General features: G+C 35.0%; 2 protein-coding genes across 4 annotated transcripts; one reads left to right on the forward strand and one right to left on the reverse strand.

Moving 5' to 3' along the window:
• The first annotated feature begins 4778 nt into the window (after positions 1–4778).
• Positions 4779–7601, forward strand: LOC127796166 (protein HEADING DATE 3A-like). 3 transcript variants are annotated; one of them, XM_052328164.1, is made up of 4 exons: positions 4781–5215; positions 5618–5679; positions 6501–6568; positions 7173–7601. In XM_052328164.1, exons 1-4 carry the CDS (start codon positions 5018–5020, stop codon positions 7394–7396), a joined length of 552 nt encoding a protein of 183 aa, XP_052184124.1. In that variant the 5' UTR covers positions 4781–5017; the 3' UTR covers positions 7397–7601. The 3 variants fall into 3 exon arrangements, with proteins under 3 accessions (XP_052184126.1, XP_052184124.1, XP_052184125.1); XM_052328165.1 differs by having other exon boundaries at positions 4785–5215; positions 6528–6568; XM_052328166.1 differs by lacking the exon at positions 6501–6568 and having other exon boundaries at positions 4779–5215.
• LOC127796163 (endoribonuclease Dicer homolog 2-like) lies at positions 7552–25902 on the reverse strand. Its single transcript, XM_052328160.1, has 22 exons — positions 25761–25902; positions 25498–25675; positions 25020–25133; positions 24642–24776; positions 23076–23160; positions 22882–22946; positions 22225–22365; positions 21188–21316; positions 20975–21104; positions 20769–20868; positions 14469–14664; positions 14231–14391; positions 13639–13857; positions 13286–13512; positions 12932–13203; positions 12354–12787; positions 12113–12216; positions 11261–11457; positions 10445–10654; positions 9131–9541; positions 8292–8570; positions 7552–8079 (listed from the first exon to the last, which is right to left on the reverse strand). The coding sequence occupies exons 1-22, from the start codon at positions 25829–25831 to the stop codon at positions 7705–7707; spliced, it is 4233 nt and encodes a 1410-aa protein (XP_052184120.1). The 5' UTR covers positions 25832–25902; the 3' UTR covers positions 7552–7704.
• Between the last annotated feature and the right edge of the window lie 1766 nt (positions 25903–27668).

Below are 27668 nucleotides of genomic sequence, written 5' to 3' on the forward strand. Positions count from 1 at the left end.
ACCTAAAGTCTTTGGTTGTTTTCATTTTTGATTAGATTATTCTCTCTTAAGTTTATTCTGCAGTTTAAAACACTCATTTTTTATGTGTCATTTTCTCTTACAATAATTATAGGTTTTGTCTTTATTTCTAGACTTGGATCTACATTTTTTTTTGCCACTAAAATTTTTATTATGTGTTCTCCCTTTAATTTACAAACCTTCTCCTTGATTTTCAAAATTTTTCAAAAACTGTTTATCAATTTTCTTTTTTGAGAATAAAGTATTATAAACTTCATCTAAAGTGAGAGTGTCACGACTATAGAGTATGTGTCTTTAAAAGTTGAATATGAGACCGATAGAGAATATAAAAAAATTAAGTTCAAAGCTTCATCATCATATTTAACCTCCATGCCTTTCAAATCAAAAATAATTTTCTTAAAAATTATTAAATACTTATTCGTCAAGTTTTTAGTCATATACAACTGTTTCAGTTTTAACCATATAGTAGTAATGATTTTTTTCTTTCAAAAAAACTTGGGAATTTTGATTCGATAAATGCATATATATTTAAGATAAGGCCTTACGATCCTTAGGTTGTTTTTCTCCAATACTCGATAATTGCATTATTTTATCATAGCCCAAAAGTACATAATCTAAATTCATTTGTGCTAAAATTGCATGCATCTTAACCTGCCATAGTGAGAATCTAGTATTCTAATTCAACAATGGAATATCATATTTTAAGGTAGCTATTACAAAGATCAAATAACCTCATATAATGTCAAACGATATATAAATAAAAGCCTAATAGAAAATAAACCAGGATAATGTAGATCTGGGTAGCAAATCTTGGCGAATCTGATTTGATGAATCAAATATAAGCTGAATAGATCTGAAACGAATTGAATCTTAGACAGGTCAAGCGCAGATCTCGATTAGATCTTGTTGGATCTGGGCAGATCTAGGCAAGAAGCAAATGACGACGATGATAAGAGTTGTCATCATTAGCGGCGACAAGGGCAAAGGGCAACGGAGGGGCTAACGTCAACTGTAACAACCCACTCTCCTAAGGCGTGACACTATTTCTGGATTTTTTTTCCCTTCACAACACCATCTCAAAATTCCCAAAATACCATATTTAAAAATTCCTAAACATATATATTTAGTCTTCCAAATGATAAGCTAAGGAATGATAATTTACATACTTGCAGAAGCAAAATCGAAACCTGATGGGATATTGTAATCACAAAAGAAATCAAATCGTACAATATTATTCTCAATAACCATAAAAATTACAACATTTGGCAAACAATATAAATAGCTATAACATGCCACTTATTATCACGATTCTCACAACTTGTCCTAGCACGAGTATAGGACTATTACATGACTACCAGTACAATCACATCTCAGCAATCTCCTTTCCTTTCTCACTTAGAACGTTGAATATTCCAAGGACAAAATCCAAATTAGAAGATGAATCTTCTAAATGAGAGTTTAAAATAATTTTCATTAATGTATAATGCATGGACACAAATCAACTGACGCCCTAGGATAGCTTTCGTTAGCATTTTAGTCTCGATAGGAAAATCCTCGACAGTCATTCCAGCAATCACACACAACGCGGGATATTTCTATGGTTATTTCGATAAAACTTATATGAAAAATGCAAGTCACGCTACTCGAGCACATCTCATCCCATCATGGTCAACATTGATGACACAATTATCGACATACTAATAATTTCATGTCATATACAATATCACAATTACCTAGGTAATATATCATGCACATATATGACAAGATGCACATAAATCACATATATTTTGGCAATCTTTATGAAATTCACGCTCAATTTAGGTAAATTATTTCACATATAAATTTTTGAAAAAAATTTGCTCACTTGATCTAACTGTTTAAGCTTTCTCAAAACTCGCGCCCTATCTTGAAACACGTGCCCTGATAGTTTTCCTAACCAAAATTTTAGAAAAATTAATAAAATTAAATTCTCTAATTTTTCACCCAAAAAAATGATAATTTTTTCCATTTTTTTCTCTATTTTTTCTTTTTTCTTTTACCTCGCATGCCTACATGCGCTTGCACCCACACGCCTTGCGCGTGTTTTTCACGCTTTTTTTGGGGGGGGGCTTCTTCTCACCGGTCGACAAATGGTTTTGCTTGTTTTCTTTTTTTTTTTCTTTTTTTTTTTTCTCTTTCTTGCTCTATTCTTCATTTCGAACAATTGGTGGCTCAAAAATTCGGCCAAAACACCCTCAAATCAACCGATAATTACAATGCTTCTCCGGCGAAGTTCGATTTTTCTAGTGAAGCTTCGAAACACCCTCAAACCTATATCAAAATCTCTCAAATTCTCCAGAAATTATCATCCTCATCTGGAGAACAAAAGCCCTTTATCCATTTCCCCCAATTTTCTCCAAAATGCTCAAATTTTTAACTTAAAATTTGATGAAACCCTCGGCCAAAATTCAATTATTTATAGCCTTTTTCGGTTGTTCCTTTGGCCAATTAGGTCACTTCTTTGTTTCGGACAACCTAGTCAGGCCATGATGGCCTCGCCATAACTTTCGGACGTCGATTTGACGTCTGTTGCTAATGGCCACAGTGTGATTGCTGACAACTTGCAGTGTGTTCACACTGCTTATTGCAATTCAGTCCCCCGACTTTTGCCTTTTTTCACTTTGGCCCATTGCCCTCAAGTCCTCAAGTTTTCAAAAATTATGCTTTAGCCCATAACTTTGAAAAATTACATTTTTACCTCTCAATAACTTTGAAAAAAATACACTTTTACCCCAATAACTTTGAAAAATTACACTTTTTTCCCAATAAAAATTACATCTAATACACAAATTTTTGAGTATTACATCAACAATATTGGAGAAGATTAAAACACGAGCTGAAGATATGTCAGAAGGCGAGTCAATTGTGGTGATAATAATGGAAGAAGAGGCTGACAATGGCAAAATAGGAAATTGAAGAAGCAGTTGTTGGCGGTAGCAATGAAAGACACAAGCAACCAGTGAAGAATGAAGGCAATGATAGGAGGCGATTGACGGTGAGCAAACGTTCTGTTGCAATGACGAAGGAGAAGACTGATGGTCATGATGCAGAAAGAAAACGTGATAGTAACGAATGAGATGGCTAGAAAAGACAATGGTGAATCGATGGTGAGAAGGTAGATGGCGATCAATGGCAGAAGCAACGATGGTCGACGGCTGCGACAACAACGATAATTAGAAACCCTAGTTGTGGAAAATGATGAAGAACTGTAGATCCAACAGTTGAGATCTGCCAAAAGCTGATGGTTGGATCCAACGATTCTGATACCATTTTATTAGGATTGTGGATTGAAAATGAACTAGAATCAAACCATCAAACACATAATTTTAACATGAAAAATCTAAATTGGAAAAAATCACAGACATAAATGATAAAATATCACTATGATAATATTGATACTATAATTTCAAGAAATTAGACACCTATTTATAGACCTAATATTCATCTATAGATGTATATAAAAAATATATGATTAGAAAATAAGTCACGAAAATTAGTCTTCAATTGGAGATAAATCTCAATCACAGTAAAAAATGAAATCTTAATTGCGATCAAATTAATTAAAAATTTAAATCACAAATAAATTTAAATTTTAGGTCACAATTAATATCCCAACTAACAATGGGAAGAATAACCAATTCGGCAAATCCAAGATACTCCGTCCTAACCACCAACCAGAACATTAGAGCTGAGCGACTATTTTAAACCCAACCACATATGGATTTATTTATGATATTCTAGCTAGTTATTGACTGGTTAATTCTCTTTTGTTTTTAATTTTTAATTAAGTGGTTGAAATTCAAACAACTTGAATCTTAATAAGAAACTGAACTGAATTTAATTCTTTTGTACAAGCAAAGAAAAAAAGGAAAAAAAAAATCTTTCATAGGTCGAATTTAGCAACACTAGAAGTTACAACTATTATATATATATATATATATATATAGAGAGAGAGAGAGAGAGAGAGAGAGGGGCTCTATTTGGTCATATTCAAGTCAAAAAGGTTCAAATATTTCCCAGCGACAATTTGTAGGAAATGGAAGAACATAAAATATAGAAAATTATTTAAGAGAAAGAAGTACTACGTACGTAAGTTTCATTCATTTAAATACTTATATATACAACAAATTTACATGAAAGAGAATTAGGACATAACCATCTCTACTACTCTTAACATGCTTAACGCAACTTCTAACATTAATTCCTAAATTTAAGCAACTATATATATATATATATATATATCTTGGTTTTACAGCAAATGCATTAACTAAGTATAAACTGACAGCTAATTCCCTCCACAAAAGCTGCAGGTATGATATTAAGAAAGTTCTCAATGCATCAACAGAATTCATGATGCACGAATTGACTGTGCTGGAATTGCGTATGTATAGATGAGAGTAGCTAGGCAGTACGTACCAGTGACCCTTTGCAATAAAAATAAGGAAACGTTTCTGTTTTAACTAATTAATTAATAATTGATCTGGCTGCAAAAGCCGGAGATGCGTGTTTCTTTTCTTTTACTAGAAAATGAAAGAGCTGAATTCTGATATTTAAGCTGTGGAGTACTACTAGTATACAGTGGTGGATCGATGCCCTGGTCCAACTGTTCACACACACATATATATATGTACCATTCAGAATATATGTATATATATATAGACAGACAGACAGACAGATAGATAGAAAGATAGATAGATAGATAGATAGATAGAGAGAGAGAGGGAGAGAGAGAGTTGGTGCAGGCCCACCTGGCTTTACAGATTGAAAGAGAAAGAAGAGAAGTAGCTATCTAGCAAGCTATGGCACGCAGAAGAAGACTATATAAATAGCCATAGTTTCCTTGCAAAGTTTCTTCATCAATGTATTGATCTGCAGCGCCGTAGCCAAATATAAAAGAAAAAAGAAAAGTTTTAAGAGTGATTATCAAAGAGAAGTATTAATTATTGTATTATAAGTTTGGATGCAGAGGGACAGGGATCCGCTGGTTGTGGGACGTGTAGTTGGGGACGTCTTGGACCCATTCACAAGGTCTATCGACCTTAGAGTTGGCTTCACCTGTAGGGAAGTCACCAATGGCTGTGAGTTCAGGCCTTCTCAGGTGGTCAACCAGCCTAGGGTTGACATTGGAGGCGATGACCTCAGGACCTTTTACACTCTTGTAAGTCGCCTTACTCACTCTTCTCCTAATTACATTCATATATGTGTGCGCGCGCGTGTATATATATATGTGTGTGTGTGTGTGTGTGTGTGTGTGTTTACCCTTGATTAATCTGGTTATATCATCATCATCTTCATCATCATCTTTGGTATGCTGTGGCTTAATTTCTTCTCGGTAAGTAAGATATATATATATATATATATATTATACAACTTGTGACTTAGCGGTGAGAGTAACTAGGCTCGCCAGTATTATCGCCTACTACAGGGCAGCTACGATTTGAGTGGTTTATTAGCTGCAGTTCATTGTCCATGGCAATTGTGTTCATTATTGTTAGGGTTTAATTAATTAATTTCCTGATCTGTACTTAATTGGATATATATGTATGTGTATATATTGCAGGTTATGGTGGACCCTGATGCTCCCAGCCCAAGTGACCCAAGCCTAAGGGAATACTTGCATTGGTAATAATATATATATATATATATATAGGCTGCAGTACTCTCCGAATTTGACCTCTCCTTTATTAATTCACCTTTCATGTTTACCTTTTGAAACCGTAATTAAGAAAGTAAGTAAAAAGAAAATAAATAATTCATCAGAGTGACCTCTGTGTACGTACGTAGGTTGACTTGAGTCCAGGCAGAGGCAGTGGTGTGGAAAAGTTAATTTGGCACTGGCCACCACTTGGGATGTAGAAGGAGATATCTGAGTGGGATGATATATGTATGTGTGTGTGTGTCTCTGTCTGTGTCTGTCTGTCTGTCTCTCTGCTTTAATATAGTTTCCCTCTTCTTCTCTATTCTAATTAAGCTGATTGGTGAGACATGCAGATGCAGTACATATTGCTTTCTTCATATAAATTTGTATCCATCCATCCATCCACTTTTACAAAACTATATGCTTCTCTGCTGGCTGGGAGGACATCAAGAGATTCTTTTTCTTCTTGTTAACCCTACATCTCTAAAGCTCTTGACGCTTTGCATATTATGAACTAATGCCTTTTGCAATATATATATATATATACATATATATATATATATCATATTGTCTTCTCTTGTCTTCACTTTTCTGCTGGCTGCATACACGTGTATATATATGATTCCTTAACTTTCGGAAACGTAGAGAGAGAGAGAGAGAGAGAGAGAGAGAGTGTGTGTGTAAAACCTTGAATCAAATATTTTATTTCTCCATCTCCGTCTTACTTTCTATTGTGCTTGCTTTGCTTATGATCCGCTAATGATCCTTAAAGTTTGTTCCATTTCATCTGTACACCGCATAATAGCAACATGTTTCTTCGATGGATTCCTAGGTTGGTGACTGATATTCCAGCAACCACAAGCGCAAACTTTGGTGAGAATCTTTCTCTGTCGTGTGCTCATAACCCATGCTAGCTCTAGGTTCATGCTCTCTCTCTCTCTCTCTCTCTCTATATATATATATATATACACATATACATATATATATATATTCTTGCCATTGCCAGTGCTGTACTTACATTCACTTGATACAATTTCCTTTTTTCCTTCGTAAACATTTGCAAATTAATTCCTTAACGTTGTGTGATTAGATTACGTATCTATACATCTAAGTTTCATTCCAAATTCTTCGGCAGCTCTGCTTTTTAAGGTCAAATTCTGGATGGATTTGGATCCAAGTCCAAGGCCCCTTTCTGTTTTTTCTAATAAAAAAAAGAGATTTTTTTCCATTGGGTATGATAATCCCTTTTTTATCCAGACACTATCTCTTTCAAATGTGGATCACCTAGCCTTCTCTCCCTTTTTTTTTTTTTTGTCATTTTTCCCTTACCATTTTCGTGGCAAACATTATCTGCCCTGCCTCGTGTCAAGCAGCTTTCTTGCTCTTTCTCTTTAACCAAACACCAAAACACCTACTATACTTTTACAGACTTTTAGAACCGAGTTTTCTAACCGATACGGGCTGTGGGCGGGTGCAGGACAAGAAGTGGTGTGCTACGAGAGCCCCCGGCCATCAATGGGGATTCATCGCTTTGTCTTTGTGTTGTTCCGGCAGCTGGGCAGGCAGACGGTCTATGCTCCGGGGTGGCGCCAGAATTTCAACACCAGGGAGTTTGCCGAGCTTTACAACCTCGGCTTGCCGGTGGCTGCCGTGTATTTTAACTGCCAGAGGGAGAGCGGCTCCGGCGGGCGGAGGCGATGATCGGAGCCACCCAGGGCCGATCTCTCTAACTAGCTATCAGTTCATGCTAATAATTAATTAGTATTAATTGGATGCAGAACTGATATAATATATATATATATATATATAGACCCCTGAAAAAGATAGAAACTATATATGTGTTTCTGTAAGATAAATAGAAGCCATATATGTACACTAATTATATAAATGTATTTCTTTCAATTAATTTCGTGATTCTGTTTGGATCAATCTGCTACAAGCAGCTCAAGTGGCTTGGAATGCAAAGCAATTTGGTACCAAGAGACCACGTACCCCACACTTGCCAACCATTATGCAAGTCCAGGCTTATTTGTCCTTTCAGGTAAGCTTTCCTTCAAGGACTTGAGAACAACTTTGGAAGCCATTCTGTTGGCCGTCTTCTTATCCCGCGCGCTGCACGTATGCTTGTGTACGACTCCATTCGCTTTAACCTCTATTTTAACCGCCGACAAATTCCTTTCGCCAGAGACATTTACAATCTTTTCCATGACGAAATGTTCCCTTTGGCATAATTCAAGCAGCTCTCTAACTGGATTCAGTGGCAATGTTTCGGGTGTAACCAAAGGCTCCAAAAGAGGCCTTATGCTCTTGAAGACAGCATCTGTGTTGTATCCTGAATCGACAAGAATGGCTCCTGCAAGAGATTCTATAACATCTCCAAGCACCTGCAGATTCATTGCATACATGGCATGAATGTTCACAGAACCAACAAAATTATCTTAAAAAAGGGGAATTAAAGAAGAGGATTGTTGAGATCAGTAGACAATATTAACTTCAAAAGTACCGTTTGCTACAACGCAGAGGAAGCTGCAACACACTGAGAAAGAAACATACTAAATAGACTTTAGCAATGACGACAACGACATCCAACACTAACCTTTGGTAAAGTTGTTTCAGACTCCCATCCAAAAGTTGTTACCGAAGATAACCGCTCAAAATTATGAACCGCATCGGCTATCTGTCTGTGAAGCTCTTGAGAGGATTGAAGAATGTGTCTGTGCAATCCAGCCTTGAGGGCAGATAGAGCGTAACAATCATTGTTCGCGGATGCTGATCTCAAATCAGTCAACAGCCCAGGTGACATTCCAGGATATTTCCGATACATGTGCATGGTTATGAGATAATCCAACACTGAATCTCCAAGGAACTCCAGACGCTGCATCCCAATGAAATTAGGAATTTAAAATATAACAAACATAATTAAATAAATCTACGAGATCGTATCTTCAAAAGACGAAAGTTAATTGGAAATTAAAACATCACAACACCAAATAAACAAGTACTACAAACTCTGTCCCCGTGCAGGAGGGACCAATACACCAAGGGCTGAAGTTGATAATCTTACAGGAAGTGTGCCAGTGCCTGTCACACTGCACTTGGAGGAAATCAACATGGATGCATCTGATGTAGAAATAAGGAATTACTAATAATCACTCAATGCTACTATTACATATAGAGCCATTACTTTTAATTGGGAATTAAATAGAAATAACCATCAAATTGTCATTCCAAGCGGAGATGCTTTGAAAAAGTTACAGAAATGTTTCAACATGTCGTCATCATACCATTCATAAAATCATAAAAATATTCACACACAAACTTAAATCTATCCGTTGAAATGTCTAAAACATGCAATAACTTTGTTTAAAAAAAAATGCTGATTTCAGAAAGTTGCTTGACAGCAGAAAAAGCACCTATATTAACACTAAAAGATACCTGATAACATCTTGGAATCTCAGGTAGCATGTAAGAACCATGGGTAAGTGCTTCAACAAGCAAAGAAGGATCAAGGAATATAAAGTTCAATAAGGACTCCAGACGTCTGATGTTAACGTGCCTCTTGGGTTGAATTGGAAATTGCCTCACATATGGTACATTGATGAAATCCACTTTCATACCCAGCCAATCCATAAATGACAAGGCTGCATATTCCCCGCCTGTGCTAAGGAATGCACCAATAAGTGCCTCCACAACATCAGCAACTGTTTTACCTTTTATTTTCCTCATTCCCCGATTAAAGACTTTCCTCATTCCAGAAAGAAACTCTTCATCTAATGTATATTGTCCAGATCTATCACCAGGAATTATCCACATTTTGGGATCAAAAGGCTCATTTCGAATGAACCCCTACAGTTAAAAGGTCAAAAAGCAAAATGTAAGCTTACAAATACTAGAAAATACAACATAAAAGAAAAGCCAGGATAAACTTTTGACATATATGGAGCCAATCTAAAGCACTAATATTCTGAAAAAAAATAATAATAAAGATTTGTTAGCAATAGATTGAGTTCAAGAGCCCATGCATAAAATCCATATGATGAGCAATTTCACAAACTCAGTCTTAATCAATGATATTCAACAGAAATCTACATTTACGAAAATCATTCCAACACAAAAATATGAACTTACAAGCATAAAAATTCCAACCACTTGGCAATGGGCTGAAGCAGTATTTTCATTGTCATTCAAAATCCTCTATAGCATTAGTAGATCAAAGAGCATAATGCCCTTTTAGACTTCTATGGATCTCAAACTTGACATAACTGTACAGTCCATGTCATGTACCATCTTAAACAACATATAAAGCAACAATCAAAAATATAATCCTAGTTGAATATCGATAATGTTGCCAAGAACCTCATCATCAAGTTGCAATTTCCTGAAAAAATAAGGACAAGGAATTTCCCACCTTTGTGTAGGACAAAAAGTCAAAAACTAACTTCAACAGAACTCATCCCCAGTGCATGAGGCTCCCCGATTTGTGATTCTCAAGGGAGGATTATTTTAATATGCAGACTTACTGTGGCTGTCAAGGCTCACACTTGGAAAAAAAAAAAAAACTAACTTCAACAGAAAATCGAATAAAAAAGAGTAAGAAAAAGCATGTGACATGAATAGAATAGGTATGCAAACTTGTGCAAGTTGACCATCTAAAGATAAAAAGAAAGAAGATTAGGGTCAAACTACAGAAAAAGGGAAAAACAAAAATCCAAGGAAATAATTAAACTGGTGGCACAAGTAAACAATTACCGGAATTTTGTGGTCACATCCAAGCTTGCATAGAGCAGAATTAGAAATTATTTTATCCTTCTTCAAACTAAGGAGTCCCTCATGATGGTTTTGGTAAGTTTTAAACAACTGCTGACAGGTAGCGTACTTAAGGAAAGAGTCCCCCAAGGTCTCCAGTGATTCAAGATGAAATTTCTCCTGGCACTTTCTCGTTGTAATTGCTTCCAAGATCTACAGGATGTGTTGGAAGGATTAGCAGAAATGCAGAGGATATTTTAGCAAAATAAAGGAAACTTAAATAATTAACCATATTATTTAACCCAAAGAAAATAAATGTTCTACAAGTCAAAAGCATTGCTATAGCTAGATAAGAATGTGACAGAAAGACAAATGTACTGTACAACAGCAACAAAGTCTCATTCAGGTGAACATGTCATCTTGCTGTAGTGTACACTTGAACGGGAACAACTTAGTTTGACCATTTACAGATGCATTTCTTAATCATAAACTAAGTCTAAACCTTAAGTTAAGCCATCCATTGTTAGAATAAGAATACTATTGTACATCAAGCACCCATTAAACTATTCCAGCAGGCTCCAGCACGCCATAAGAGTTAAAGTGTGAACAGAGTCAAAACACATTGCGAGAGAGCTTCTTTATTGTCATTCCACATTGTCATCATAAAATACAATGGAACTCATAAAACGGGCTTGGACTCAACACTTGAACAAATATGTATGCATTAATTTCCTTTTCAACTTTTGAACATAAGCATTGTATTGTTCATATTAAGAAACAGTAATTCTCTGTTGCCAATCAAAAGATAGGGAAACATACCTTGGCAGTTGGAACAACTATATTTTGTGCGCACTGATCTGCATGCATCTTTTTCAAGTTGATAGCAATAAGCAAACACTCAATTCGATGCATGATAGACGGCAGAAAAGAGAAAGAATATACAGTGCCAATGGATATAGGGGACATGATGATGACACAAAGTTCTGGAGGCAGCTTAACAACTGTGAAACTTGGTTCTAGCAAAAAAAGTAAAAATAAAATAGTATTAGCCACAAATGAAAACACAAAATAGTGAAACAAAAATGCATGTATCTCATTGATTTCTGTTTTATTAATTGGGCAGGTGAAGCAGAAGACAAACACTTCAAAATAGATGTTCAATCTATATACAATACACAAAGTCATTGAACAGTTTAAAATACGAGTCTAGGCATGTCCGTCTATGATAACCTATACAACACATCACCATCATGCATCAAATGGCAACACTTGAGTCTGTCAACTGTCAATGAGATAACCTATAAGGATTTTGTTTGGTGATTGGTATTTTCAATTGTAACAGGATGTATCAGCCAACCCCACCTAGTTGGCTTGTGATTGTTGTTATTGTTGTTGTAGTAAGATGTGTTAGATTTATGTCAAATTCTAATAATTAGCCTACATCTCATACAAGCAAATTTTCTTTCATCTAAGAAATGATAACAATTTCATTAACTGCAAATGATGGTTTCATTCCGAAAAGTTGGTGCAAAACATTGTCATGATCAAGATCCCAGTCTTTTCTTCTTATAAAATCTTATTCATAATTATTATGATGAGATAGGTTCAATGGGTAGGTATAGACTTGCATGCATAGAGAACACATAGGGTAAGGCAAATGAGCAATCAAACCTCTTTCTTTGAATTGCCTGTGCCTCTGAAGACAATTTTGCACGGGAAATATAGGCTTCCCTTTGAGCAGAGATTCGCTTTCAAAGCATAAGTCAATTCCATGCCTGTGATTAAAACTAAGATAAGAGTTACTGTTTTTTCTGTCACATAACAAGATACAAATAACTCAATTCACAAAAACTAATGAAGATCATCACATCAATAAACAACAGAGATATTAAAATGAATAGTTTTCACAAACCGCGATTTGTAGTACTGTTTGTAAGTAATGGCTTCCCCACTCCTTATACTCAGCTGAGAGTTCCCATCCAAATTATCTGAAGTTCCAGCGATACAATAAACACGACCATTATGAGGTGTGTATACCAAAGAATTTTCCAACATGCAGCCGCACACCAAATCATTCTTAGTATGCACAAGGCGGCCAGAACTCTTGGGAGTGTAATGGCACATATGATTATCCCTGACTCCTTCAAATGAAAAAAGAACAGAACTAACACATTTCCAATCAATAATCAATGGATCTTGAGATGGACCGCTACATGGGACCAAGAGATGGTCAATTGTGAATTCTTTTCTTGCACTAAATGCACTTCGGTTCTCCTTCAACTTAATCAAATTGTGATCAGAAAGAATTCTGAAAAGAGTTATCTGAAACCTTTGGCACAAAAGCACCTGTCAAGAAAGTTTGATAATCAAAAAATAATCTAAGGAATTATTCTTCATCCAGATTAATTATCAGAAAAAAAGTTGCAAGCAACTTACCTTATTCATAATATTAAACAAAAAATAGTTTAGAACACAAAATCTGAATGGTACCTGTTCAGAACTAAGGTTCATAACGCCAACATGTTTCACCCACACTGACAAAGTGCCCTTGTCAACTTCCAAATCAAACCCAACCTTTTCATCATCAAATTCCAGCTCAGACTTGACAGCAAGTGCAATATGTTGAAGCGGGACATTATACTCAAAGTTCCTCTCTATCTCAATCAAGTACCAATGGAATGACCTTGCAGAATCGTTTGTGCAATGGCCTACCAACTCAGGTGGGAAGTAGTCAGCTTGATCATCAACATACGGTTTACAACCTAATACAGAAGGATATTCTTTATTTAAAAACAAATTAATAAATTATGCAAAAATAAAAATAATAACTTTAGTATAAATTACCCATGTCTTGTGCCCCAGCTTCTTCCACAACAATATCTGGCACTAGGTTATCTGTTAAAGCACCGCTCTGATGGAGCCGTTTGCATGCCTCTAAGCATGCAAGTTGCTTCAGAGTTTTGACATTACCGTTCACTCTAATAGGTTCTAAGTTGCAACTTTTAGGGAATGTCAACATGCAAAGTTGTAAATTCTTATCTACTTCACACATAGGAGTGGGTTTAAAATACCTGCAACATGGAAGCAAGGGATATACGAGTTCATGGCAGCACACTACAAGTAAGTTCAAGGTAGCATAATGAAAATAAACAAACTAGAGTATTTTAAACCATGAAAAATACAGTGCTTGAACCAACCCATCAGAAGGTAGCCGTGAGCAATAGAAGTACAGCAAAGCCACACTAGAACTCAGAGTTACCAATGCTCCTGTACTTTCAACACGATAAAAAGCCTCATTTAACAATTCATTGTCAACAGGTTCACAAGGAAGGTGAGATTGGAGCAGTGATTCCTCCCTCATGATGTCTCCACTAGCAAGAAAGTTATGCATTCGATTCAAAGTAGCAGTATCCCCACTACCAATTCCACCAAAAAGAGAGTAAGATGATCAATAACAACTTCACCATTGAAATCTTTACCAATTCTAAGCAATTAGAGAGTAACACCCAAATTTTAAAGTAATAATAATAAAGGAAAAAACAAAATTCTGAAACAAGATATGATTTGTGAAATGAACGCAAATGGGAATAACTAGTTGTTGATGAATTCTGGTGTGATTAGGATTGAGTCCAAGAGGCAAATTGTAGGATAAATCATGAACATGTGGATATTACCTTAATAGGATTTGAGAGGGATTAGGACCAATTAAAGAATTAGAAACAAATCAATTTCTTGTTGAAGGGGACATAATTTGATTTTTTCTAGGTAATAGAAGAAATGAGTGCATACCTCCTAACCATCAACAAAAAATCGGAGTCCTGCATCCGAGCACGACCTCGAGACTGAATAAAGCTACAAACTGTAGCTGATGGATCAAATCTAATCACGAGATTGCAGCTTTGAACATCCAATCCCTCTTCAAGAATCGAAGTTGCAATAATGATGTTCACCTACAAATAATCATAGCATATAAGCATTTTTATCTAGTGGCATACAAAGCATTTTATTTGAATGAAATAAAACCAACCATGCCCACACGAAATTCTTCAACAATTTTGTTTTGGGTACTTCTATTTTGAGACTGAAAATTAGAGTGATTTCCTGCTATATACTTGGTCTTCCAGCTTGTTTGTTTTGGCAGGAATTCACTCAACAACATTTGAAGAACAATAGCTGTAACAACCCTTTCCACAAAAACTATGCATCGCAAATCCTTCAAATCCCTGCATGAAACAACACACAAGGTATCCATGACATAACTGTTGGGGTTTCACATACAAGTTTATGTAGTTTTAAAAACATGTAAAATGTGATTTTTATACATTCATACATGTCATGCGCAGCGGAATCAACACAAAAACCATATAGCTTAGTAATTTATGTAATATGCAGCTGTTTGAATCAAAATTCAATATGAGGTACAAGTTACCTCTTAGAGATACAAGTCTTTGAGTTAGTCTTCTCACTTCTTTGACCAATTCCACCTCAAGTGAAGAGGGCCTAGGCTATCCACACCAAGTGAGCTTGCAAAACAACCTTTGATGCTTCCTTGTGCTAGCTGAAGACTATCAAAGAAAATGTGCAGCCTTATCTCTGTTCTTAATTTAAGAAGAATGAGCTCATCACATGAGCAAGAGAAATGAAGAAGCTGCCGAGAAAGGAGAAACTATTAATTTCTTCTTCCATTTCTCTATTTATATGCTAAGCTAGAGATAATTCAATGGAATTATCTGACAATCCACTGAATTAAGCATGCAGCATATGGGCTCAACAGCTGGTATGAGGAGTTAGTAGATTTGCCTAACTCCTGATTATTCTACATAATTTGCCAAACAAAAACTGTCGACTAATTACCACATACAGTCGACAGTTTGTTTTAACTTTGGAAAAATTAGTCTACCATTTTATATTTTATGTTGCAAGCCATGCTTAATTGCATTTAAGTCCTCTGTTAACTCTTAATGACACTTAAGAACATAATACAAGCCCGACATTATTTATTTCGTCACTTCACTTTTAGGTGTGTGACTTTTTAGGTTTACCACCAAATAACAATTAGGAAACATCAAACTCCTTTGACGTTTATCGAACTCTTCGATCTATTTCAAGAATCTCTCCATATATTCTTAAAGTTGCTTCACTTTTAGGTATGCAACTTTCTAGGTTCACCAGCAAATAACTGAAAGAAAACACCAACACTTGGTGGTTTATGCAAGAGTTTTAGCCGGTTTTCAAAACTCTTTTAAAAACAACAATAAATGGCAGCGGAAGAAACAACAAGATCATCTTGCAAGACCCGGTATCTAACAACCATATGTAACAAAAACTAAACCATCCATAGAACGTAAGAAATTTATACCTCACTAGATGATGAAAGAGGGCTGTGTGTGCTGAAAATGCTGCTCCAGTCCTCACAGTGAGCTCCCAAGGCAGCTTTGCGAACAGCCACGAACAGCTCCAAACCTGTTTCCTCAGATGATCAGTCCACCCCCGCTAACACGAGAGATCAAGTCAGTCCACACTCCAAGTTACAGTGAAACCCTACAACAAGCTTATGTGCTAGTCAAGCTTCTTTGGTGATGGGTGCTGTAATGGGTTGACAATAATAGAAAGCCAACAGTCTCACTGTTGAAACAAGTTGCTAGAATAGCAATAAGCTGAAGGGAGCAAGGAGAAGAGGAAGGGTTTTCTGGAAGGAGAAGAAAAAGAACGGCCGAGAGAATGAGAGTGATTGCAAGACAGCCAGCCTACAGTTCTCTTCTTCTCTTCCTTTATATATGAAAACCCTAAGCCCTTATTTTCACAAAATCGGACAAAACCGATTAGGAAAGCGGGGGGAAAAGGGAGAGGGATGAGAGGCATGCCATCTGCGCGTTGTCCTTCCTCCCTCGTCACCCTCGTGCATGCCCATCCTTCCCCAATGCAAAAAATAAGAGAACGTCCTAAATTTGAATCTCATTGTTAGAAACGGTCAAGCCATTTTTGAAGACACATCGACCAATTCATAGTGATTCAGCAAGGAACGGTCAACCGATTCAAAACCGGTCAACCAATTCGGTGTGATTCATTAAAGACATATCAACCGCCTTTATTCCCTTGTCTCAACTTTCACTTAATTGCATTTAGACCCACCATTAACTCTTAATAGCCTTTTCATTAACTCCTAACGGCATATTTATTAACTCTTAACAATTACTCCCATTGATTAAACTAATTCCGCTAACTCTTAACGGCATCCTTCATGATCAAGAATTAATTACAGCAATACATCACTAATCCACACCACACTCGAATTTGCGTGTAACCTTCTAGGTTTGCTGACGTCGATCAAACAATTTGATCTACAATGAGGATCTCTCAATCTCCTCGATGCATCCTGAGAGATCATAAATGACAACTAGTATTTAAGACAATCATATTAGTAATGAAGTCATAACTTCAAGTGAGCCTATTAGAGTATTCGATTCTCGTGTCCTATAATCCTTCCACCGAATCACATCTCGATTGAGTGAGAGTCATGGACTGATCAAACTCACAGAACTCGATAGCTATGTCAAGATCCAGCATAGTGTGATTGAGATAACACTTTGAAACTCTTTCCAACATTGAAAACTCATTTTCAATCACGTGCACCTTGGCCAAGGGTTTAAACAATCACAAGCATAACTAATCGCATAGGATGTTCCCCTCACGCCGAAAATTAATGGATTCTATTAACAATCACCTATCTCCATACGTTACTGTACATAGACCGCACAGAAAACATTTCCACCGTGATATTCAGGCGGTTCCACACAACGACAAATCTTTGACACTAACATACAAAATAATTGTGTTGCCTCTGATCTAAGGACCAGTAACACAATCAAAGTCTATAATAGATCATTAATCCTCTCAGCCATATGATTTATTAGTTGCGTCACATTTAGTAGATGATCAACTAACATCCACCCACATGTTTATTATTTTTATCTCATAAATTATGGCATGTGACTCACCATCCTTTATCATTAACATCTTATACTAATCAAAGATAATAGCTCATGTGTCAGTTCGTAATCGATTAATCATATTCCCCTTCTGAAAAATCTAAGAACTGTAAATTACTTTAAGAAATCCTAAATTTAAGGATCTTTGTCACATATTTTTAACAACTTAAGCAATGTTTTAAAAACTGAACCGGACTGACCGGTTAAACCAAGAACCGATCTGCCATCCGGTCTGATTATATCTATATTGTTGACCTTCATTTAAACCGATCAAAACTGGGGTAACCCGAAGAACCGGATCAGAACCAGGAACTGGGTTGACCCCAATTTTTTAAACATTCTTGCTAGTTTTTGGACTGGATTGCGTATTTTGGACTTCTTAGGCTACTAAGCATTCATGCTAGTTTTTATTAGTTAAGATCTATGTCCTATTGAGCAATCATTCCCATGCCATTAACTATATTGACGATTTTAGTTAAAATTATTATAATTATATTGATATTATTGATTATTTATTTTGTTAGGATGATTAGTTATAATTTTTTGTTAATTATTTATTGCAGGGTATAAATTATCTTTAATAACAGTGGTGTCTTATATTTGTGTGCATCCATATATATATATATATATATATATGACATAATTCGATCAGACCACTCCGGTTCAACTGGTCAGACCAACTGTCCTATGACCCAGTTAATAGACCAGTTCACTGTCCGGTCCGGTTTTTAAAACATTGAGCTTAAGAATAAGACCTTTATTAAGAAATCTATAGATTCATTCATATACAAATTGGAGAGGTATGAAAGAAGATATAATCATAAATTATAAAAATATATTTTATTAATTTGTAAGAAATACATCATTAGTCCCAATTTACATATGTCAGACGTCATCTAAACCTAGCATTAGGGCACTAACACTAACACTAACAATAACAATTAAGAAACATCAAACTCTTTTGACGTTTATCAAATTCTTTAATCTATTTCAAAAATCTTTCCATATTCTCAAAAAAATCCTAAAAATCTTGAGTAATATCTAGCAACATATCAAGATAATATAAATGGCAATGAAGTAATTTCGAGTGAACTTATTTCGTTGACGATTACTATGTAATCCAATCATTCCATTACTAACTGTAGAAAGGAAGAAAGGGAAGTGGTATTCCCACACACTTTATTGGTATAAATCATAAATATTTATACAAGAAGTTTCCTAAGAAATCTCCTAAGAATTCCCCTAAGATTTAGGACTAGATTACAACCCTATTATCTAGGACTAGATGTTATTCTACTAGATTACAACACTAAAAGATAATACAAAGATAATCTAAGAAATATCTAACAAATAATATAGGATAATACAAAGTAAAATAACAAAAACAAATACAAAGATGATAATGGATAATCTTCAAGGCCCAGACCAATCTTATTTTATTTCTCCAACACTAATGTCTTGATCGAGTAAGAGTCACAGGCTGATTAAACTCACTAATTCAATTCTATGCGATAGATCTTATTTGGTGTCATGTGAGATGACACATTGAAAACTTCTTTCCAATCATTCATGACTTGGCTAAGGACTTCTCTTATCACAATCCAACATAAAACCACATAAAGTGTTTGCCTCGCATTAGAGGTAATGGATCCTATCCGGCAAACACATGCCTTCATATACCAATACAAGGAAACCACCATAGAACATTCCCACCCATGATTAGGGTACATTCGCATGCTCTAGCAAATCTCAAACACCAATATACAAGACAATCATATTGCTTCACGTCGGATGATCACTTACACAATCGAAACTAATAACAAATTATTAATCCTCTCAGCCATGTAATTTATTATTATCACATTCGGTGCATTGTTTAACTAACAATCACCCACATGTTAACTATATGTATCTCATGTTTTATAACATGTTACTCACCATCATTTATCATTAATATATCTCATACTAATCAAAGGTAGTAAACTTATGTGTTAATCCATACTCGATTAATTAAAATCCCCATTTAAAGAATCTAAGAATTAGGAACAATTTAAAAAAATCTTGTACTAAATAATCTCGTCTACATATTCTTAATAATTTAATAATAAAATATTTAACAAGAAATCTAGGGAGTCATTCATAATATTACAGAAAGATATGAATGAAGATACTATGCCATGTTAAAAATTATAATATGCAAAAGTACATCAAAATAGCCTTTTAGATTTCATCTAGATGTAACACTAGAGCATATCACTAATAATAACTTCTAAATGTTGAAATATAATTCAACTTTTAAGTATGATTTGTTTTGTAATTTAATCTATCTTTTAGTTAAACTTTAGCCTATAAAATACCCATGCAGTGGGAATGTAATTAGAAGGGGTGATTGATTTGGAATACAATAATGATTTTCTTCTATTTCTAAGTTCACTCTCATTCCCCCTATACTTCTCCCTCTTCTTGTTCTCTCCCACATTTCTTCTCTTCCCTCCTTGATTCTCTTATCTTCTCAAAGTTTCTGCAACTCCTCCCCCATCAATCCATGTCTTAATTTCTTCCATATGGAAAACATGCAATAAACATGATGGAATACTAAAAGCTCAAGATGAACAGACTGAATATCTTGGATGCATGATTGAAGAATCAAATGATCATCAATACCAACAATATTGAGAAAGAAATGAAAACAAGAAAGCAATGGCCAACATTGATGTAATTGATGACGAAAGTGGAAAAAAAATGAGCAATAAACAAGAAGTGAAGACATTGAAAACAGAAACAGCAATGGAAGCAGCTTTTTAGTTCATTGAAACAAATAACAACAACGCTACCATGGATGTCAATTTCCTTGCACCAAACGAATTAACTAAAATCCAATATCATAATTTTTGCATCCTATTTTAGCAACAAAGTTATATAGGAGTGGACACAAGACCTAAAATCCAAAATTGTTATGCTCTTCAACATCAAGTTTCCTCCAACAAGAGGGACATGATTATTAAGATCAAGCAGTCTTTTCCACAGAGGATTGATTTGATATGGTCTGAATTCTGGGGCAGTTATTGATTTCACTTGATTAAATCATGGTTTGAAATGAAATATACGACAGATTATGCTTTATGTTGGTTTCTATGGATGCCATTGCTCATGTAACTCAAATCTTTACATGCTGGAAACTGTAGCTTCCTGAACAAAATTCAGTTTTATGCATCTTTCAACTTGTGATCTGAGTTCATTCTGACCACCTCAGAATCGAGGCTACATCTGTATCATATCAAGTACACAAGCCAAATGAAAAATATGCTAAAAAGAAAAGGCCTGATCATGCAGGATACCTGTAATCAAGAAGAGATTCAATGAGACGCACAACTTTTGAAGATAGATATCCAGCAACCTTATCAGCAATTAAGTCATCACCAATAGACCACCGTGGACCTATATTATACCACAAAACAAGGGAAAGAATGAATATGCAAGCAACAGGAATTAGATTTGTGACCAAACATAGAATAATTATGACAGTAAAAGTTGCAGAAATTACCAGATGGTATATAAGTAGAGAAAACCTTAAATACATCCAAGCTAAAATCCTTAACAATGGTCTCGCCACATGCTTCTAATTTCCCCCACGAGAAAATGTCGGTTTCATCACATGACAAAGATTTTGCTCCCTGTTAAGAGGCACAAAAGCTTCTGATGTTTAATGTACCATTTTTGTGTCAAATCAAGCAATCAGAACAAGAGAAATACATACCTTCCAAGCCAACCAAATACCCAGTTCAGTCAAACAAAAGAAAAAAGTTGAAACCAGCTTTGATAATCTTTTCCTCACAGAATCAACTGCAGCATTTGCAATATTTAATTCTCGTATAGCAGACTCGTGCTGTTAAAAGAAGTATGCGAAATCAAAAATTAGAAAAATAGAAGGAAAAAAAACATATAAATAAATAAATGAGGAGAAGCAATGTTGCATAAGCTCAAATCATGCATAAACACATACAATAATGTATGTGGATGTCTATTCAAAGGCAAAGAAATAACTATATAAAGATTTGGCCACATCCAGTTTCACCACAAAATGCAACTATAGAATAAAAACCTTGGGCATAAAAGATCAGAGTATATAAAAGTATACTACCCAATGTATCCATGTTTGCATGAATCACTAACGTGTGATACTAAATATTTCCAACACATGGTTGTACCTTTGCAACTAAAGACCAATCGTGGGCAATCATTACTCAGATAAATGGAATCCAACATTTTGCTAATCAAAAATTGATATGCTCGCTCAAGTTGCCTTTTTTAGACAATGCTCAATAATTTGGTAAGAGTTGCAATTGTTTCCTGGATAATTCATATGATCATATTCCCTCACATGGTTAATATTACAAAACCAATCTGTACAACATGAAAACACACCACAACATGGATGAGAGTTCACCTTTATAACATTGATAATATTCGTTACTGAAAGAAACCAATACTCATATGAAGTATAATCCTTTATCAAAGTGCTCATTCCTTGTGCAAAAACCATCCTGTTACTATCGGCTTGGTAGTTTTCAGTTGCTATTTTCAAAACAATCTTATCATTCATAGCACACCACAAACTCCAAAATCAAACTTCAATTCCAACTGTTTGAAAATAGCATGCAAGAGCAATATCATCATAATAAATAGAAACATGTGAGCAAATTCAATTAAACCTACCTCCATGCATTAGGCAACAAAAATATAGTGAGAGATCTTTCTGAACTATAACATATTGGATTAAAGAGAAATACAAACCTTCTCCTTTAAACTTTTCAAATTATTTGATAAACATTCAAATAATGCAGCAGGGATATCCCAGGGGTCGTAGAACTTCAGCTTTGGAGTTGAAAAGGGAATGTATTCAGCCAACACACTTTCATTAACAACGGTATAAACCTTCACGAAAGAACATATGTTGGGATTATGAATTATTCATAAATAATTTTTTGGCTCATCAATTCTACAAGAAACGATCAAATAACAAGCCACCGTTAGTTCCACCCCTCCGGCAAACAGATAGAAGGTTCAGAAGTACAAACTAGATTCTCAGAAGTACAAAGAAGATTTTAGAAGGAAACACCATCCATTCACCTATTATTTGCAACCTAACTAAATATAACAGCCAAACATTAAAATGTATATTTATTTTTTTTGCTAGAAAGAGTTTATATTTAATGACCAAGCAGAAAGAATATAACCAAAATGTTGAAATAGAAAGGCAAGCATCCTGTAACAGTTTAGTTGCAATGTTATGCAAGTCGTTTTCTTTGAAGACCTATGTGTTCAGAAAAGAAATAGAGAAAATTAAATCCAAACATGACATAACAAAAACTGTGCAACAAAACATGACATTATAAAAAAATAGAGAAAATTAAATCAAGACATTCACAATAAAAAGAAAAAAAAAAACACCTTTGAATTCATAAGATTCTCAAGCTTTAGAATCTCACTCCGGTAGGTAGATGCCAAGCTTGACCCTATATCAAAAACAGTTGTAAGCTCAGCTTTTCTAAACAAACAAGTAACAAAATTAACACAATGGCAATAAAATCAACTTACTGAAAATTAAAATTAATTTAAAATTCAGGTTCTAAATCTTTCCATACCCTTTGCCTTTACAGGGGAAGCAGTCATTCCAAATATCCTAGGAAGTTGGGAATTATTATTTTGTAACTGGCGGTGATAGAACTCCTGAAAAATGCATTGGAAACTAACAAGTTACAAAAGCCACAAAATACATGGAACAGAACAAGTTCAATGATATATAGGCCTAAATAAATAAGTATCAATCAGTACAAACACTCATTGCCACAGTAACAAATTTAGACAACCATAATCCAACATGGATTTTAAAAATATTAAATAGAAAATGCAAAGAGGACGAATAGCTTGTACCATTATAAACTTTCTCCACTCTCATCAGATTTTCTCACTATTTTCTGCCCTTTGTCTAACAAGACACCTTTCCCTTGAGAACCTCTCACTCTAAGTCACTTGCTCGTACTGAGAATGAGAGGTTGAAGGCCTATTCATAGGAATTTCTAAGCTGCTGTGTGGCAGAGCCCCAATGGATGTGACTTAGCCCTTCCTTGGTGGCATGTTCCAGAAGAAACACTAAGCTACCTGCTTCAGCTGAAGCAGCTGCTTCTATTCTCTCATTTTTTTGTGCCACCTAGCACTAAATACACCTTCTACTTGATTTCCAACAGCTCACCTTCTTGCCTCAGCCATGGCTGCCACCTCCTACTTGTTTCAAGAAGATTTTAAAAATTTTTCAAAGCCACTAAAGGTTTCTTACAGCTAAAGATTCACCAATCTTGCTCAAGTAATCCTAATTACCCTTCACTAGGCTCTGAAATCAACTCTGACATATCTCAGCCAAAATTAATAATCTTATACCATTAGAATCCTCTTTTTATGCTTAATAATATATTTGAAACATAGCTAAGTGTCTCTTCCTTTAATCCTCAAATAAAGTGTGCGATATTACAATATTTTCTACAAAGTTTTTAAAATAAAATACTCATATGCATAGTATGAAAAAAGAATGTCTATCTCCTTGAATTGTTAGAGCATGGGACATTTGGTATTTATTTATGTCTCTTTCATATCACAAGTAGGGTATGGAACTGATGTATCCATCCATTTGAGGAATTCAAACAGTTCGATTTTGTTATATTTTCTTTTGTAGGCCCCATGTTTATTCTCGTGGAACATAGTTTTTTTCCATTTACTTTACATTCTTATTAGTTATGTCCATTTATTTACAGGCAGAATTCTAACAATTCGTACATGCGATGACAATTCTTAGTTCTCTTGTTGGATACCAGAGTCCAAAAGGTTAAGCAGAACTCACTAGGACAAGAGAGAACATAGTAGATCACTAGAAATGGAAGTATTAGAATCAGAGAACAAATAGCCACCAACACATGAGCCCTCAAGCTTGTTAGAGTTTTACGTGCTTATTCCCCTGTTACAACTTCACATTTTTCCATAATTGGGCGTAAAACCTCTAAAGTCATTTTTGACAACTAAATTAAGATCCATGCAGAAGTATTAGACTTTAGATAAACTCAAACCAACAGAACTTTGAAGGTTTGATCTAGCTCAAACTATCATCAGGCATCGGTGCATTTAATAGTAGTAAAGAATATAGTGTAATAGTGGCGCACCGTCATAATGCAAGAATAGGGATGTTTTCCTCTAGCATTATGGCATTCATCGAAAATGAGAACCTTTATCATGTCCAATCTCAAAAACCTATGCCTCAAAGCATTGAGCAAGATCATGGGGGTCATCACAAGAACCTGAAATGTAAAGCCACCATGTGTTAACAAAAATTGACTATATGCTACAAGCCCAAATCTGATAAAATGAGTATGAAAACTACATGGCTTCACAAAGCTAAAATAAATTACAAAATGGGTGTGATTCTTAATAAGCTTAAACAATCAAAAAGGTCATTGAGCACCGAGCATACGCTGATTATGATTAAAAAGATTGATAAACGCATACGAAGGAAAAGGAAAGAAACGACCAAATAACATCACCTCATAAGTCTCCACTTGTTTGTCCCAGATTTCGGATCCCCAGAAATCGACTCCCATCTCTCCCCAATATTTGCCCACGTTCAAGTCCGTGTGCATCGCCACGGCTTCAGCTTGCTAGGAGCATTGTTTATAAACAACAACAAGGATCAGATGTACAATTTATTGTTGAATAAATTAAGGGATAAGTCGGGTATCAGTGATCCTTGTTTGCAGTAATACCCATGAGGTTAGGCTCCGCATCCCCCTGGCCACCATCTGCGCCCAAGGGCCATATATGACACCGACAAAACCCCTTGTTAGGCTGCAAAAGCAATGCCTATAGACCCAACTTGTAATGGCCAAGGACCACACAGGATTTAGGGGGGTGTATCTATTGTTTATGAGGTTCGAGCACAAAATCTTTAGCTCGCCAATGCAATTACCTACCACTAGGCTACCACCCCCATGAAGTATATATGTTAAGGTTTCACATAGATACCTGGGGAACCAGAACAACAGTAGGCACCAAGAAGACCGCAATACGGCGAGAAGGCTTTCGCAGAAGATATGCATAGCTGCGAAGAAGCATTATGGCAATCAATGTCTTGCCAGAACCAGTACCCAGGAACACAATCGTGTTCTGCTTTATGGCTTTTGCCAATGCTTCCATTTGGTAACTGCAAGACAAGACAGATTGATAAGCCAAAGTTTGAAAACAATGTCTCTTGAAAACAATACCCCAGGGGCCAGGGCAAGGATCACCTTCTAGCAAAAGGCAGTGCATCAGCCGATACTTCTTGGCTTCCACTCGCAGCCGCTTCACCTTCCTCCATTTTCTTTGCTCTTCTTTTCTTTTCTTGGCTTGTTCACTTACAAGAAAGGATAATACTACACGGACGATCACTTTTGAGACCACTGTAGCACCCTTCGCGACCAAGAAACTTGCTAGCGTTCAAACCCAACCAGCGTCGGTAATGGCAGGCAAGTAAAAGACCAACGAAACCGAGCCCACAAATAACATAAAAAAAAAGGTAATTAAAATGAAGCAAATTCAGCTCCTCCTCACATCACGTATTGCATGCTACTAGTAACATGAGACATTATGTTAAATAAATTTTAATTTTAATTTTTAGTTAATGATAAAAAATTTAGATTAAAATCTAATTACCATCACTTTTCATGTTAATAATAACATTTAAAATAAGATTCATCTATATTTTTCTCACGTAAATATTTCTCTTATGAGTACCATTAAAATTAGTTAAGCAAACACTAATTATGATATTATTTTCAAAATATAACATAAAAACTTATAACAATAATACCAAACAAAACATATCAGAATTTGATTTCTTGCGAGTCGATAGAAATTGAATCTTATGCACCATTTTTTTAATAAATTTTTTTTTTTTTTTTTGTATATCAAGCGATGCAATCTTACTTTCTCAAATATATTATTTTTAGGAGTCGCACTCTTAAAGAATTAAAATTTGAGAATGCACTAAATGTCACCTAAAGGTAGGTAAATGACAAATCTAAGAAATTATTCTTTAAATAAAACTTTTCAACTCATAATTGACTATCATCGGTTTAAACAATCACCATAATTTAGTGATTTTGATAATGTAAAATAATTTTTGCATTTTCAAAACATTCTATCATGGGTAAAGATTAACAAATTAGTAATCAATAAATAATAAACTAATACAATTTGTCCATACTTGGTATTTTTTTGATCGAATTGTCCATATTTGTTCTTTACTCATTAGTTTAAGGCTGTCCATATTTGTTCTTGATTCTATATTAGGAGGTCCTAGGGTTTATTTACTAGTAAGCAATCATATAAAAACTCAAAACAACAAAACTTGGTGCAAAATCAAACAAAAACTAGTAAAAAAATAATTAAGACTCATCAAACTCTAACTCAAACTTAAAAGTTAAAACTTAGGGCTTACCAACACTAAAAATACATAATGTTAACATCACCTAATATTAACTAAGACACGAGAACATGATATAGTATCAAAACAAAGCCAAACACATAGAATGACTAACATGATTGAATTTCTAGTTTCGAAAAATCATTCATGAATATAACCATTCTAAAGCAAAAGCATAAACCAAATTAATTAGTTGTTCCAAACCAATAACCTACAAATCAAATCTAACTAGTATCTTTCCTAAAATTTCTCAAAGTGAAAACAATAACATATGTGGAATTGGCAACTTATCAATTAAATTCACAATAGAAACATATAATCAAATATACAAAATCTCAACTATTCAAAACCCACAAATTAACATATTTGACTCTAACTCAAAAAATCCTAAATCAAAAACTCAAATCTATCTAATCAAAAGTTTCAAAGTGCGAAGGAGATCAAAATAGATAAGAATTTCTCATAGAGAGAAAAATGTGAGGGAATTGAATTATATTTGTGAAAAAGAGATATCAATATCAACTTACAAGAAATTAAAAGAGATTAATTTCCATGGTTGTGTACAAAGGAGATTGAATTCGGCAAATGGCTTAACCCTTCAAACTTCACTTGCTCAAAAAATGAAGGGTTTTTTTTTTCTTCTCTTTTTCTTTGCCTCCATAAGGTTCAAGCACACTTTAAAATTTCAAACACTTTCATTGTTAGGATTTATGTGTTACACTACTAATAG

This window comes from Diospyros lotus, chromosome 3 (assembly GCF_014633365.1).
Source record: "Diospyros lotus cultivar Yz01 chromosome 3, ASM1463336v1, whole genome shotgun sequence".
NCBI classification, from domain to species: domain Eukaryota; kingdom Viridiplantae; phylum Streptophyta; class Magnoliopsida; order Ericales; family Ebenaceae; genus Diospyros; species Diospyros lotus.